The 13,931-nt window shown below is 41.4% G+C and overlaps 1 protein-coding gene across 2 annotated transcripts in view; it reads right to left on the bottom strand.

The window, feature by feature from the left end:
• The window catches only part of LOC140198027 (piezo-type mechanosensitive ion channel component 2), an 835,978-nt gene extending 822,593 nt beyond the window's left edge, over window positions 1-13,385 (bottom strand). For both annotated transcript variants that reach the window (XM_072258850.1, XM_072258859.1), the window contains exon 1: window positions 12,657-13,385. In XM_072258850.1, coding sequence (XP_072114951.1) covers window positions 12,657-12,720 — 64 coding nt within the window. In that variant the 5' untranslated portion in view covers window positions 12,721-13,385. The remainder of the gene's footprint in view (window positions 1-12,656) is intronic.
• Window positions 13,386-13,931: the final 546 nt, after the last annotated feature.

Here is a 13,931-nt window from a genome sequence, read left to right as displayed (position 1 = left end):
AGCTGCGGACATCTTTTACCCTGAGCTGCCCTCCTTTGTTGACACATCTAGTGCCTTGATGGTGTGCCAATCCAACTGGATTTTCCTGAGCCATTCATGTCCCAGCAGCAGTGGTCCTCCATTTTTCAGTACATAGAGGTTCAGCTGCTGTGCTTTGTCTCCGTAGCTCACTGTCATTTTATTTTTACCTTTGGGATGCACTTTCTGTCCTGTGTAATTCTTTAGCAGTAGTTTAGTTCGGTTCAGAGGTATGTGAGAAAACAGTCGTTTGTAGTAGTGTACAGAGAACACTGTTAAAACTGAGCCTGTGTCCAACTCCATTTTCAGTCTCATATTACAGTGATCCACATTACTCTTCGATCATCTATCTCTTTCATGCTGTGAAGTTGCAGACAAGACAATTCACTTTCGCCCGAGTCATTTTCATCAGAACTGCTTTCTTCCATGTTGTGTGCATTGTTGTGTTTTCTTTTCTGGGGTTTCTTGTTTCTTTGTATTTTGTCCCTTTTCTGCTGTTTATTAGCTTTGCATACTCTGCCAGTGTGGCCCTGTTTGCCACAGTCTCTGCATTCTTTGTCTTTAAACCAACAGTCATCAGGGTCATGTGACCTGTTCCCATAACAGTGACATTTCTTTCCTTCAGTTCTGTTCAGTGACACTTTATTCATAGCATATTCCAAAGATTTCTGTTGTATCTCTGAAGCACCCCGTGCTGCTGTTTCCAATGATATTGCAATGTTCAGTGCCTTCTCTAATGTAAGGTCTCTTTCACCCAGGATCTTCTTCTGTGTAGTTTTACAGTGCATGCCACACACTAACCTGCCCCTCAAGGCGTCCGATAGACCAGCTCCAAATTGACAATGTTCTGATAATTTGCACAATTCAGCGCAATATTCAGAAATGCTTTCATTTTTGCTCTGATTGCGTTTGTGAAATTTAAATCTTTCAGCAATGGCCAGTGGTTTGGGGTTTGAATGCTGTTGGAGAGTGTCTACTATTTGCTTGAACATTTTGTCAGCTGGCTTTTTAGGGGTTAACAAGCTCCGTAGCAGCCCGTATGTTTTTGCTCCCATAATACAGAGTAAGATACTGGCTTTCTTTTCATCATTAACACCATTAGCCTCACAATATAACTCCACTCTCTCAATGTAAGTTGCCCAGTCTTCAATGCCACTGTCAAATGCTGTAATGGTTCTAATCATCACCATCTTTATGTTAATTTAGCCCCATTTTCCCCTTGTTTTCTTTTTGACTTCACGTGTCCTTTTTGCTAGCACCATGAGTGCACTCCGTCTAAATGTGTGTGTCGCTCCTTTTTATCTCCCTTCTGGGGCAGGCAGACCCTCAGCCCGAGGGTCAGCGCCGGCTGTGGTCTCGCCTGGACGTGCTGCGGCTTCGACTGTGTCTCTTGGTCTCCCAACGTTCCTGACCCCGGCTGTACTCCCACTTCCTTTCGGACTCGCGGCCTCACTCTGCCTCCTTCTCCCGCTCCTTGGCTTGCGCTCTTCCTCCAAGTGCCGTTATCAACTAAAACCCAGCATTCTGATAAAAGATGTACGTTCATTAACCTTGCCGCCAATTTGTTGTGTATGTGGCATGGTTACACAACGATGCTATTAATAAAAACGCTGGAGATGGGAGCTAAGTTTCATGGTTCTTTACTGGCAGAATCCGAACTCGGCACACACGTACAGATCAATACGCGCCTAATAGCGCATGCAACAACGAGTTACTAAAACATAAAGTAGAACCTTATTATAATGTAGGCTATATGGTACAGGACACTACCTCACTTTTTTTAAATATACAGTATTTCTGTTTCAACACGTTTTTTAAATCTATTCAATATATGTAATTGATTTATTTATTATTATTTTATTTATTATTATTATCTCTGCTAGATTACGTATTGCATTGAACTGCTTCTGCTAAGTTAACAAATTTCACATCACATGCCGGTGATAATAAACCTGATTCTGATTATAAACTCTAATTCAATAGAGAGTGCATCTCAACTATATGCACAGTATATAATACAACTATATACAGACATCCACAGTACAGTAAATTTAAAATTGTCCCAGTCAAAACTAAAGATTTAATCACTGTGGAGGCTTTCTTACTCTTGTGGGATAACGTCTTGCCTGACAAGGAAGGTCACTCTGCTCGGCAGGTGAGACCTATAGCTGTTCTGGGGTAGGAGTTGACTGAGACGGCAGTAAATGGTTTTGATAGTGCAGGCCGCCTTCCTTCTCTAACAATTGAATCTGCTCTCCTCAACTGATCGATGTGTCTGATACCACTTGGAGACAACACAATCTCCACTAGACAGAAGAGTAGTTGAGTTCTATCCTTAATCTCTCGGAGCACCCACTTTTGATCACCTCTGTAGTTCTTTGCCAGGACTGCTTGTCCAGGAGTGAAACACCGAACCTTCTTGAATGAGGAGGCTTCAGTTTGTCTCAGCTGTTTGTCCTGTATACTGCTTCTGAGACTGGGTTTGAAGAGACACAAGCTTGAACGCAAGGGACAAACCAGAATCAGCACAGCTGGTGTGTTATTGGTTATAGAAAGTGCTGCACTGTGCAAGGAGGAAATTGGTGAGATCCTGATTCAGTGTCTGTGTAGTGTGTTCTGCTGACATTGTTCATAATGTGTTCTTTAGACTCTGAACAAACCTTTCCACAAAGCATTTGTAGCTTGGTGGTATGGTGCAGATACAATATTTCTTATTCCATTCATTCTCAGGAATGACTGAAACTGCTCTGCAACAAACTGTGGTCCATTTTCACCAACTTAAGTGTTCTGGAACAGTAGAAAAGGATGCAGTGGAGGCTATTTTTTGGTTTCCACTTGGATCATCACTGCTGAAATAGGAAGACTTTTGACTTCCATTAGGGAGAATACATCAAGGGGTGTATCTTTTTTTTTTGTAATTTTTTCAGGTATTTCCTTTGCCAAGGAACAACGGGACAATCCATCAACATTAGCATGATTAGTCATCCTCTTGAATTCAATCTTGTAACTGCGTCCTCCAAGAAACAAAGCCCATCTCTGCATTCATGCTGCTGCTGTTAGTGGAACAGCCTCTGTGGATTGAAAATGGACAATAGCAGTTGATGAACAGTAATGAAGGTAAACAGTCTCCCACACAAGTACTGGTTGAAACGTTTTACACCACAAACCAGAAGCAAAGCCGCTCTGTCAATCTGTGTGTAATTATTCCCTGCAGTGGTAAGGGAATGTTAAGCAAAGACTACCGGGCGTTCACTTCCATCACTAATAACAATGTGACATGATAGCACATATATCATACAGCCAGGCATCACAGGCAAGCTTCACTCAACAAGGCAAATCATGATGACAGTGTCCGACACCACCATTTCCTTTATCTTTTAGAAAGCCACCTCACACTGCTTTGTTCATTGCCATTTCTTCCCAATCTGCAGTAATGCGTAACCAGGTTTGACAGGAACCTGTTAAAACACTTGACAAATCCTAAAAAGGACTGGAACTGCAACATATACTTTGGCCTTGGAGCATCCATCGTTGCTTTAATTTTCTCAGCACACTTGTGTAATCCTTATGTGTCAATGGTATGACCACAGTGGTGCTTGATTTAAAGAATTCACACTTGTCACATTGTGCTTTGAGCCCATAATCTTCTAATCTTTTTAACACTGTCTTGAGATTTTAGAGATGATCCTTGTCATCCTTACCTGTAACAATGATGTCATCCAGGTAACACTGAGTGCCTGGACAGCCTTGCAGCACCTGGTCCACAGCTTTCTGTCAGAGTGAAGGTGCAGATGCTTCTTCAAAAATAAGCCCATTATAGTGATAAAGCCCTTTCTGAGTGCTTCTGGTAAGAAACACTTTGGACTCTTCTTCCATCTCCATCTGTAGGTAAACCTCAGTCATCCACTTTGCTGAAGTGCTTTCCTCCAGAAAGGTTTGCAAAAATATCCTTGATCCGGGGCGGAGGTCTATTTTCAGTACTGATTGATGGTGACCTCAAAATCACCACAGATCCTGACAGAACCATTCTTCCTGGCTGCTGGGAACACTAGCGTGCCCATGGACTCTACTCAACCTTGGAAAGAATTCCTTAGCTTCCAAGCGATCTAGCTCACTGGTTACTTTGTCACAGATGGTATAAGGAATCAGATGGGCTTTGGAGAACTTAGGTGTGGCATTTTCATTTAACACCATTTTACCCTTGATATGTTTGAGATTTCTAATGCCATCCTTGAACACTGCTGTGACATCATCCAGTACCCTTTTTAATTAGCTTTCAGTTGACTTGCAGGGGATGGGACGTGCAAATGTGGATGGATCTCTGATCAAGTTCTAGTTGGATTAGCCACTCATGACCCCAAATGGTTGGCCCTCCTGCTTTTACCACCTTTCAGTTCAGTGTGGCTTGTTGGTTGTTACAAATGTCATTGCCACTGTAGTTATCTTTTCTCCAGTACAAGTTCTTAGTTGGATATCCACAGGCTTCAGTTTAGTATCCATGAAATGCCGCTTAATTTCATTTTGGGAAATGACTGAAACAGCCAACCCAGTTTCCATTTTAATTCATTTGCTGTTCACTTCTGGTGTAAGCCATATTGCTTGATAGTTTTCACATTGTAAATTTAATGCTCTTTTTGAAACTGCAACTTGACTTTCTATCTTTTCCTCTCCCCTGTGTAGTCCATTTCCCAACATGTTCTTTGTACGTGTCCTACTTTGTACAATAGTAGGAAAATTTCTGCAAGTTTCACATTAAATCTGGATTTTTCTGGTGTACTGTAAGTGAGCTCCTACCACAATGGTAACACAATTTGTTCATCCAGCCAGGCCTCTAGATGCCGCAATTTTGTTCAGGCTCACTTTCATTCCTGACTGCAGCTGAATTGCGTCTTTGTCTACTGTTTCCATTGATACAGCTATTTCAACTGCACTTTTAAATGTTAGTTGTGCTTCTGTTAGGAACTGTTTTTGAATGTTTTTTTGTAAGATTCCACAAACAAACCAATTTTTAATGCATCATTAATCCTATTACTGAATTGAATGCTCAGAAAATCTCTTCATTTCAGCCATGTACACTGAAGTGGACTCCTATTCCAACTAATTCCACTTATGATACCTGTAACGTTCTGCAATACAATGGTTTTGGTTCTAAATATTCCTGCGTCAGATTCATGATATCAGAAATGCTCATTTCTGCTGGTTTGATTGGAGTTGTCAAACTCTTAAATGAACTGTATGCCTTTCAATTCAATGCACTCAGCAAAATTGATACTTGTTTTTCAATGACTATTCCGTTTGCTTTAAAATACTGGTCAATTTGCTCTCTATACTATATAGATTTCTGCCTACCCGACGTAGTCAGCTATTTCTGCCTTTTTTTTAAAAATAAAGTGATCATAACCCAGTACTCACTATTTATGAATGCCTGTACTCTTCCACTTTCTACCTTTTTTTTTAATAACTTGACCATGTCTTCCATTCTGAATACATGCTGTGCTACTTTTAAAAACAACTCTAATGTCTCACTCCACATGTAGATAATCATCTCAAGATCACTTTAAGAATACCTTGTCGTCACTATTGTTTTGCAAGTCCAAAAGAGAAATTGAAGAAAAGATGGGAGCTCATGACTTCCAGGGCGCCTCAAGTGGCAACTTATGTGGGCAGCAGAATCTCCAATATACATATATTGTAATTGATTCATTTTTCTTCTTCTATATTATGTAGCATTGTACTGCTGCTGCTGCTAAGTTAACAAGTTTCACAACATATGCCAGTGATAATAAACCTGATTCTGATTCTGAGATGCGAGTTTTAAGTGAGGTGAGCGCGTATCATGTGGTGGTCTCATGACATATGCAATGTGCTTCTTTTTATATATAACCCAGAATGAATTACTTAAACAAAGAAATTTTAATCAACATACTTACAAGACTACTCAAGTGTTCCTGAAATATTAAATACACGACGTAGAGCAGCACAAGTCACCACACAATCTGTAGCCATTCAGAATGCTTGTATCATACGGCCACATTTGTTGGGATTAATTTCAAATGAATATTTCAAACCATAAGCCAATTACTATTAATTCTAAAGAAGTTTCTCAGAACACTAATGCCCAAGAACGGAAAAGCCAACTCACGTTCTTGGTATTATTTATTTTCCTTTTTGCACATTGGTTGTTTGTTAGTCTTTGTGTGCGGTTTTTTCATTCACTCTATTGTATTTCTTTGTTCTACTGGGAATGCCTGCAAGAAAATGAATCTCAAGGTAGTTTATGGTGACATGTACTGTACATACTTTGATAATCAATTTACTTTAAACTTTGAGGTAGTACTACTTTGGACAACAGCACAAGGAATTGCACAGACTGGTGAAACACTTGTAAAGGGACCCTGACAAGGAGGAAATACTAACCAAACTTCTTTCAGACAGGTAGGTTTGAAAGCTAATATTTAAAAGGTACTGTTTGTAGGAGAGCGATTGAGTTTTAAATTTCACATTGTTATGTGTCAAAGAAAGGAAACTGCAGAAATTGGCTTATTTAAAGCAAAATAAATCTTGGAAATGAAAGACAGTTCCTGTTTTGGCAATTCACATCAGCTCTTACAGACATGATCTAAAAATTACACTATTGAAAAAAATGTAGTCATTGTTTTCATTTCTGTTTCTTATTGACAAAACGAATAGCATATTTAAAGATGCCATGATTATATATTAACTGTAGTGCTTCTTGAAAAGCAAATCTCATCGCATTCTATACAAAAAGTGGGGAAAAGTAACATGAAACAAATGTGCAATACACCCTTTCCATTTTTACGCTAACACAGAAAGAACAGTATGGCACAGGAATTGGCCCTTAGGCCCACCATGACTGTACTGAGCCAAGTTAAACCAAAATAGTTCTGCCTGTGTATGATCCATGTCCCTCCATTCCCTACATGCTCATTATTTTAAACACCACTCTCAATCTGCTTTCACCACTACCCCCAACGTACAAGTAAAAAAAACCTTGCCCCACACATCTCCTTTAAACATCCCCCCTCTCACTTTCAATGCATATACATTAGTACCAGTACATGATGGCATCAAAGGTTACAGGGTACAGGCCTGGGAGTGGGGCCAAGGAGGGGAAAAATAAAAGGATTAGCCATGATTAAATGGTGGAGCAGACTCGATGGGCCAAATGGCCCAATTCTACTCCTATGATTTATGGTCTACTTGATATTTCTACCCTGGGAAAAAAGATTCTGACTGTCTACCCTATATGCTTTTCATATTTTTTTATAAACAGGTCTCCCCTCAGCATCTGACACTCCAAGAGCAAACAACTCAGGTTTATTCAACCTCTCCTTTTAACACATGCCCTTTAAATCAGGTTAGCTTCCTGGTAAATCTCTGTTGTACCTTTTCCAAAGCCTCCACATTCTTCCTGTGACCAGAAATGCACACAATACTCCAAGTGTGGCTTAATCGAAAGGTTTTGTGTAGCTGTAACTTGTCTTTGGTCTTCATATTCAGTGTTCTGATTGATTAATGCTTTCCTTTGCTACTCATGCTTTGTCAAACAGAAGGTCTTGCAGTTTTCTTGACTGCACTTCTCATACACAGTAGAGCTGACAGCTAGTTCAAGAACATGAGAAAAGAGGAGGAGTAGACTGCCAGCTCCTCAAGCCTGCTGTGGTATTCAATATGTTCACGACTGATCTATGCTGGCCTCTTTGCTTTGCCAGTTCCCCATGAATGCATTTAATGATCCAGATTCCACCACCTTTGGGGCAGAGAAATCCAGAGGTTCACTCCTCTCTGAGAAATGGTTGCAAGTAGCTTAGTTTTAAATGACTATTCCATTGTTCATGACTCTCTGTCTAATGAAAACATCACAACAGCTACTCTGTCAAGCCTTCTTAGACACTTGTATATTTGAATAAGGTCAGCTCTCATTCTTCTAAACTCCATGGAATACAGACACAAACAGTCCAGCTTCTCATGATAGGACAGCTCTGTCACCCCAGAAATTAACCTGTGAAATCTTTCTAATGCTACTACATTCTTTTTCAGGTAAGGGATCCAAAATTGTGCACAGTATTCCAGATGTGGTCTTACCAACGCCCTATAAAAATGTAATAAAACTGCCCGGTCCTTAAACTCCAACTTCGTTGCAATGAAGTCTAAAGTGCAACTATTTTGTGATTTATACACCAGAACACTTAGATAGATCCTGCCGGGCATCACCTACTTGCAATTTCTCTCGGTTTAAGTTCCTTTTACCCAAGTACATGATCTCACACTTTCCTACATTAAACTTCATTTGGCTGGTTATAACCCACTGACTATATATCTCGTTTTGGAGAATCACATTGTCCTCATCACAACATGCCCTTCCACCTACCATTGGCAAACTTGGAAACCTTGCATTTCTCTCCCTTTTCTCATTAACATAAATAGTAAGCAACTTGCTGGGATACTCCATGGGTTATAGCTCTCCAGCCTCAAAAGGTCCCACTTATTCTAACTTTGTTTTCTATGTGAATTTTCAATCCATGCTGATACACTTCCTCTAATACTTGGGGCTCTTTGTTTACTCACCAGCCTCTTGGGTGACACCTTGGCAAATGCCTTTTAGAAACCTAAATGCATTACAGCTACAGGTTCCCCTGTATCAATCTTCCCTGTCACTAACTCAAAGGTTTTACAACATAGAAGCAGCTCGCACATGCCATCCTTTCTGCACATCTACTAACTCAACTTAATTAGATCTGTATTTTTCTAAGCCTGGCTATTTAAGTACCTACCTAAATTTCTCTTAAATGCTTGTGTCAGACTCCACCATCTCCTCTGGCAATGAGCTCCAGATATGAAACAAACTGTGCAAAAATAAACTTCCGCTCAAATCCTCTTTAAACTCCTTCCTCTCATTTTTTTGATATCCCTACTACAGTATGTACATGCCGTATGATTCTATGCCCCTCCAATTCTACCCACAGCCCTCCCACCACCTCGTCAACTCTGAGCATGATTTCCCACCTGTCGGGTGTGCAGTACAAATATTCCTACAGTGCTAATAGGTAGATTCGGCAATTGGAGGGTTATAATCTTCAGGTGGGATAAGAAGGGGAAAAAATGGCAGCATTCCAATCTTAACAAAAGACTCCATCAGTGCAATGATGAGGGAGGATATCCAAGAATTTTAAAATAAGACCACATGGTACTGCTTACAAAACAAGGGACAATCACTTTGCTGGGGGTATAATACAGGGTACACTCAGCAGAAGAGATACAAGGTAAACCACACAAACATGCAAGGATCTTAGCTACGTGGCAATTGTAAGAGATGTCAACTTCATAAACTTTTACTGAAATCATTGCAGTGTGAAAGTTTTAGACAGGGTGGAGTTTCTTTTAAATGTGACCCTCAAAGAATTTACCTTTCATAAATTGACATTGACTACATTTGATTATATTCAACCTTTCCAGGTGATTGGTTACTTCTTCTTTGGTTATTGACTCTAGCACGTTGCCAACAATAAACTTGAGCTAACTGGGCCCTGGTTCCCTGTCTTTTTGAACTGGCTGTTTTCAGTCTTCTGGTACCCTCCCTAAATTTCAACACTGGGTCTGCTATCTCTCCTGTAGATGGGCTTGGTTTTGATTGTGGTTCATCAATTTGATTATGGGCAACAAATTGATTGTAGACTTCAGGAAGCAGAAATCAGAAGAACACAGAGCAGTTCTGAAAGGGGTCAGCAATGGAAACTATGAGCCGCTTCAAGTTCCTGGGTGGTTAACATTTCTGAAGATCTGTCCTGAGCCCAACACACTGATGCAATTACAAAGAAGCCATACCAGTGACTATATTCCATTCAGAGTTTGAGGAGATTTGGTATATCACCAAAGACTCTAACAAACTTCTACAGATGTGCTGCATTCTGACTGGTTGTATCACTATCTGGTATGGAGCCACCAAACGTACAGGATTGGAGAAAGCTGAAGACGGCTATAAGCTCAGCCAGCTCCATAATCGGTACTCGCCTCCCCACCACAGGACATCTTCAAAAGGCAATACCTTAAGAAGGTAGCATCCATTATTAAGGACACTCACCATCCAGGAATGTCCTCTTCTCCTTATTGTCATCAATGAGGTACAGCATCCTGAAGTATGTTTGAGGAACAGCTTCTTCCCTTCTGCCATTGTATTTCTAAACACTCCATGAACCCAAGAACATTACATCACTTTTTGCTTATGTTTGCATTTTTTATATATTCCTATTGTAATTTATAGTAATTTTTATGTCTTGCGCTCTACTGCTGTTGTATCAAATTTCACAACATACATCAGTGATAATAAAACTGGTTCCGACTAAACAGGTTCAGGCAACTGGCCAGCAAATTCACATTTGCCTTTAACCCCAACTTACCTGCTCAGGTGAAATCCACAATGCTCATCCTGTGAACTCAGGTGAGGGTCTTACAGTATCCCCTTCTCCTGGACCCAGGTGACAGCCGCATCTCCAGCTCACAAGAGTGACCCACTTCTGGTTTAAAGATGCAGAGGAAATCCCCTGCCCCAGAACAATGGGCTCAGGTGAGAAGCGAACGTGCTTGATCCAGCCATGGGATGGGGTGCGGTGGTAGTAATTGGACAAGGAAGGCTGGGAATACAAACCCCTACTCTCTACGTCCCCAGCGCAAGCCGAACATACGATACACATTTCACCGTGCCTCGGCATGACAATGCACACAGCTTCTGCAGCCCAGCCTGCACAAAAACAAACTTTCTCTTGAAAGTTACTCACCGTCAACTCTACAATGGGTGCAAGGGGGAAGAAGTTTATTTGAACAAGCTCCCTGTCTGGATTTCTACCCCTTACATTCCAGCCAAGCGTAGGTTGGTAGAGGAAAGAAAATTGCAATCGTACATGAACTGTGTTGACAGACATTTAAACACCCTATTTATCAAAAAAAAACCCTCTCCCAGGTCATCATTAAGACTTCAGTGGGGAGCTGGAACTTGGGCACATTCTGTCAGGAAAAGGCACCTGGAATAGTTCAATGACATATTTATTTCAAAAGTGAATTGTTCCCGGTATCATGTCAACCGGCTCCGTCACTAACTCACCTTAGAGGCAGAAGAAACCAGATTCAAGCCCCCAACCCAGAGACAAGAGCTGAGATGCAAGTCCGGAGCCCAGCCTGGCGGTGAAGGACTATCTGTGTGGATGTGTGGGAGGGAGAAAAGAGGCTCGTTTTCTGTTGCTGTTTTAATGCCTGTTGTTTCGTGTTTTTCTGCTGAACATCCTGGGTATGCTTTTTTGCGCCGGGATACGTGGCGACACATACGGACTTCGCGCAGCAAATCCTTCCGTTGTGCTGGTTGTTAAAGCAAAGGACTATGTGTCGATGTATATGAGATTAATAAGTGCATCTGAATCTGAAGAACAGGGCTGAGGGAAGGCTGCACAGTCAAAGATGCAACCTTGCAATGTGCTATTACAAGTTAGACTAAAGGGTTCTCTGGCACAGTTTAGAAATATTCTATTTATTGTTGAATGCTTGTCATAAAATTATATTTGTTCATTAGAAGGATCTTACTTTTCACGGGTTGGCTTTCTCAGGTTCCACATTACACTGTTTTCAAGAGTGCTTGATTGGCTGCTTAAGATGTGGAAGGAGCTATGCAAATACAGGAAATTTTGTTCATGGCTTTCAATCGGAATGACATTTAGAAAAAATATATACTTGAAATTAGAGGGACGATCAGGTTACTAATGCTGGAAACAGCGGCACATCTGCCTCCCCTTCATTCGGTGGGCTTTTAGCTGCAGACTTCGAAGCTGCGTCGGAAACGATCGAAAAGTCAGTTCCGTCCAAAGCCTGCCACTACTAGCCCCGCCGTGCCTCTCCCTAACCGGGACCGCTTTCGTCCGAACCTGATAATGGGACCGAGACTAATGAACCAGCCAGCCATCCAGTCCGCCCTACACTGCGGACGGGACAGCGATACAGCGTTAGATCCAAGCACAATTAAACTTGACTATCTCGGAAACTCCCGTAACTTGCAAAGACAATAAGAACTTTGTATTCATTTCCAATTCTGGTCTAAGCTGCAGCCATTTCTACCTCGACAGGTCACTTGGGAAAATCTCTGGCTGAAAGTTCCTTCCTGACCGAAAGGATTTGATGAGGAGATCGTGATCTGTCCTGATGTTTACACGGAGCAAAATTGCCCGCGGTGTTAAAAGCATTTGGCTTGGGGCATTTTTTTCTTGAATTATGCGGGAAAATCTCGATTAGTTTTCGAATTCTGTCATCTCAAGGGGTAGTTGTTAGGGATAAAATGCACCTACTCAATTATAACGTTGTTTTTCCTTTCAAAATCGCCCCATAACAATAAAAAACAGTCACTATAACTGCTGGAAACGCAGTGTTACAGCATTGCATTTAAACAGCCGGACTTACAAACATTGTTTTTTTTAAAGAATTGTTTCCAAATAATGTAGCCTTTAGGGAAGTTTGCATTTATGGAGAGAAAGTATACAGCAAGAGTGGAAGGGGTGATACAAAAAAAACTCAGATACTTCCGTCGGTTTGGTCAAATTAACAGATCTTAAAAGGCTGTTATCTAGACGCTCTCTTACCAGCTACTAAACAGATAGGCAGAAGCAGTCTGAAGATCAGGCCACACACCACTTCCGATGCCATTGTGAGTAAGACGGTTCTCTTCTCAACCCTACCGCGGGGAGGAGGTCAAATACTCATCGGTTGCCCGCAGTTTATCATTCGCAACTTGCGAAAGAAAATAAGAAAAATTCCATCAAATTCGGGCCGGATTTCAAAGCAACCTTCTCATGGTATCCTTGGAAAGTTGTCTCGGCGTTAGCCTTCCAATCCCGGCAAATCTCAACAGATGGCTCGCATCGCCCGCACATCCAAGTACCTGGTCAACGGATGGAGCCTAAGGATCGTTACAGATAGTGTCCCGGGTGCCTCGACATTGTAAAGAACTTGCCGGCCTTTACTGAGAGGTGGGTCGGTACAACTGGACCAGTAACGAGTGCCTTTCTGGAAAAGCGGGACTTCACAGTGTTCCGCTGTTAGATCCCTTATCCAGGATGACTCATCAGGGTAAGACAGCAACACGTTTCACTGATGGTACCCCAGCCGATTACTGTCTGCGAGTATTCACTATCGGGCTGGCTCCCGCTGATCAATTTATTGGTTACCTTGATTTCACAAAAATAAGAGAGAAACTGCCTTTTCGTTTAGGAGCACGCCTATCTGTTCCCGAAGTTAGTGCTGCGATAGTTTTAATTCCCGCTGATCGTGGGTTGAAATTGCAGCCCGGTCTCACTGATGCCCCGTGCGAGTCTAAGTCCCCAGCCGCTGGCTGCTGCTCTGCAAGCTACAGTAGCCTATCCACCTTCAATGAAACTAAAGGCGAAACACCGCCCCACTTGCCCTGATTGACTTTCAGTCCGACCATTCACAAATCGAGGAAGCGACATGCATATGTGGAAAAAGAACACACCCAATTTGCAGCCCGGCGAGTTGGAGGGGACTTGTGTCTTTGAGCCAGTTTTGAAACACTCTGCGTTGTGCGTTCTCGAATTATCAGGAGGCCCTGTAATCTTCCAAATTAAACACTCAAAGCGATAGCAGATAGTACTAACAATTTATAAAACTATGATTTTAAAGTCCCAAGTCTATAAATTAGAAGTTCGTTGCTGAAGATCGTGTGTTTTACCATCTATTTATAAATCAATTCGCAAACTAGCAGGTGTAAAATGAAAGAAAAAAACATTTTAAAATAGAAAATATTTTTTAAAGTAAAAGCGCTAAAATGACGTTGTAATGACAGTACTTATGTACACGTTTCATCATATTTTTCGCGAAGTGTGCTCCGCAATGAACGA

This window comes from Mobula birostris, chromosome 1 (assembly GCF_030028105.1).
Source record: "Mobula birostris isolate sMobBir1 chromosome 1, sMobBir1.hap1, whole genome shotgun sequence".
Taxonomy (NCBI): domain Eukaryota; kingdom Metazoa; phylum Chordata; class Chondrichthyes; order Myliobatiformes; family Myliobatidae; genus Mobula; species Mobula birostris.
The sequence above is the reverse complement of the archived record's forward strand: the minus strand, read 5'-3'. Positions and strand labels throughout refer to the sequence as shown.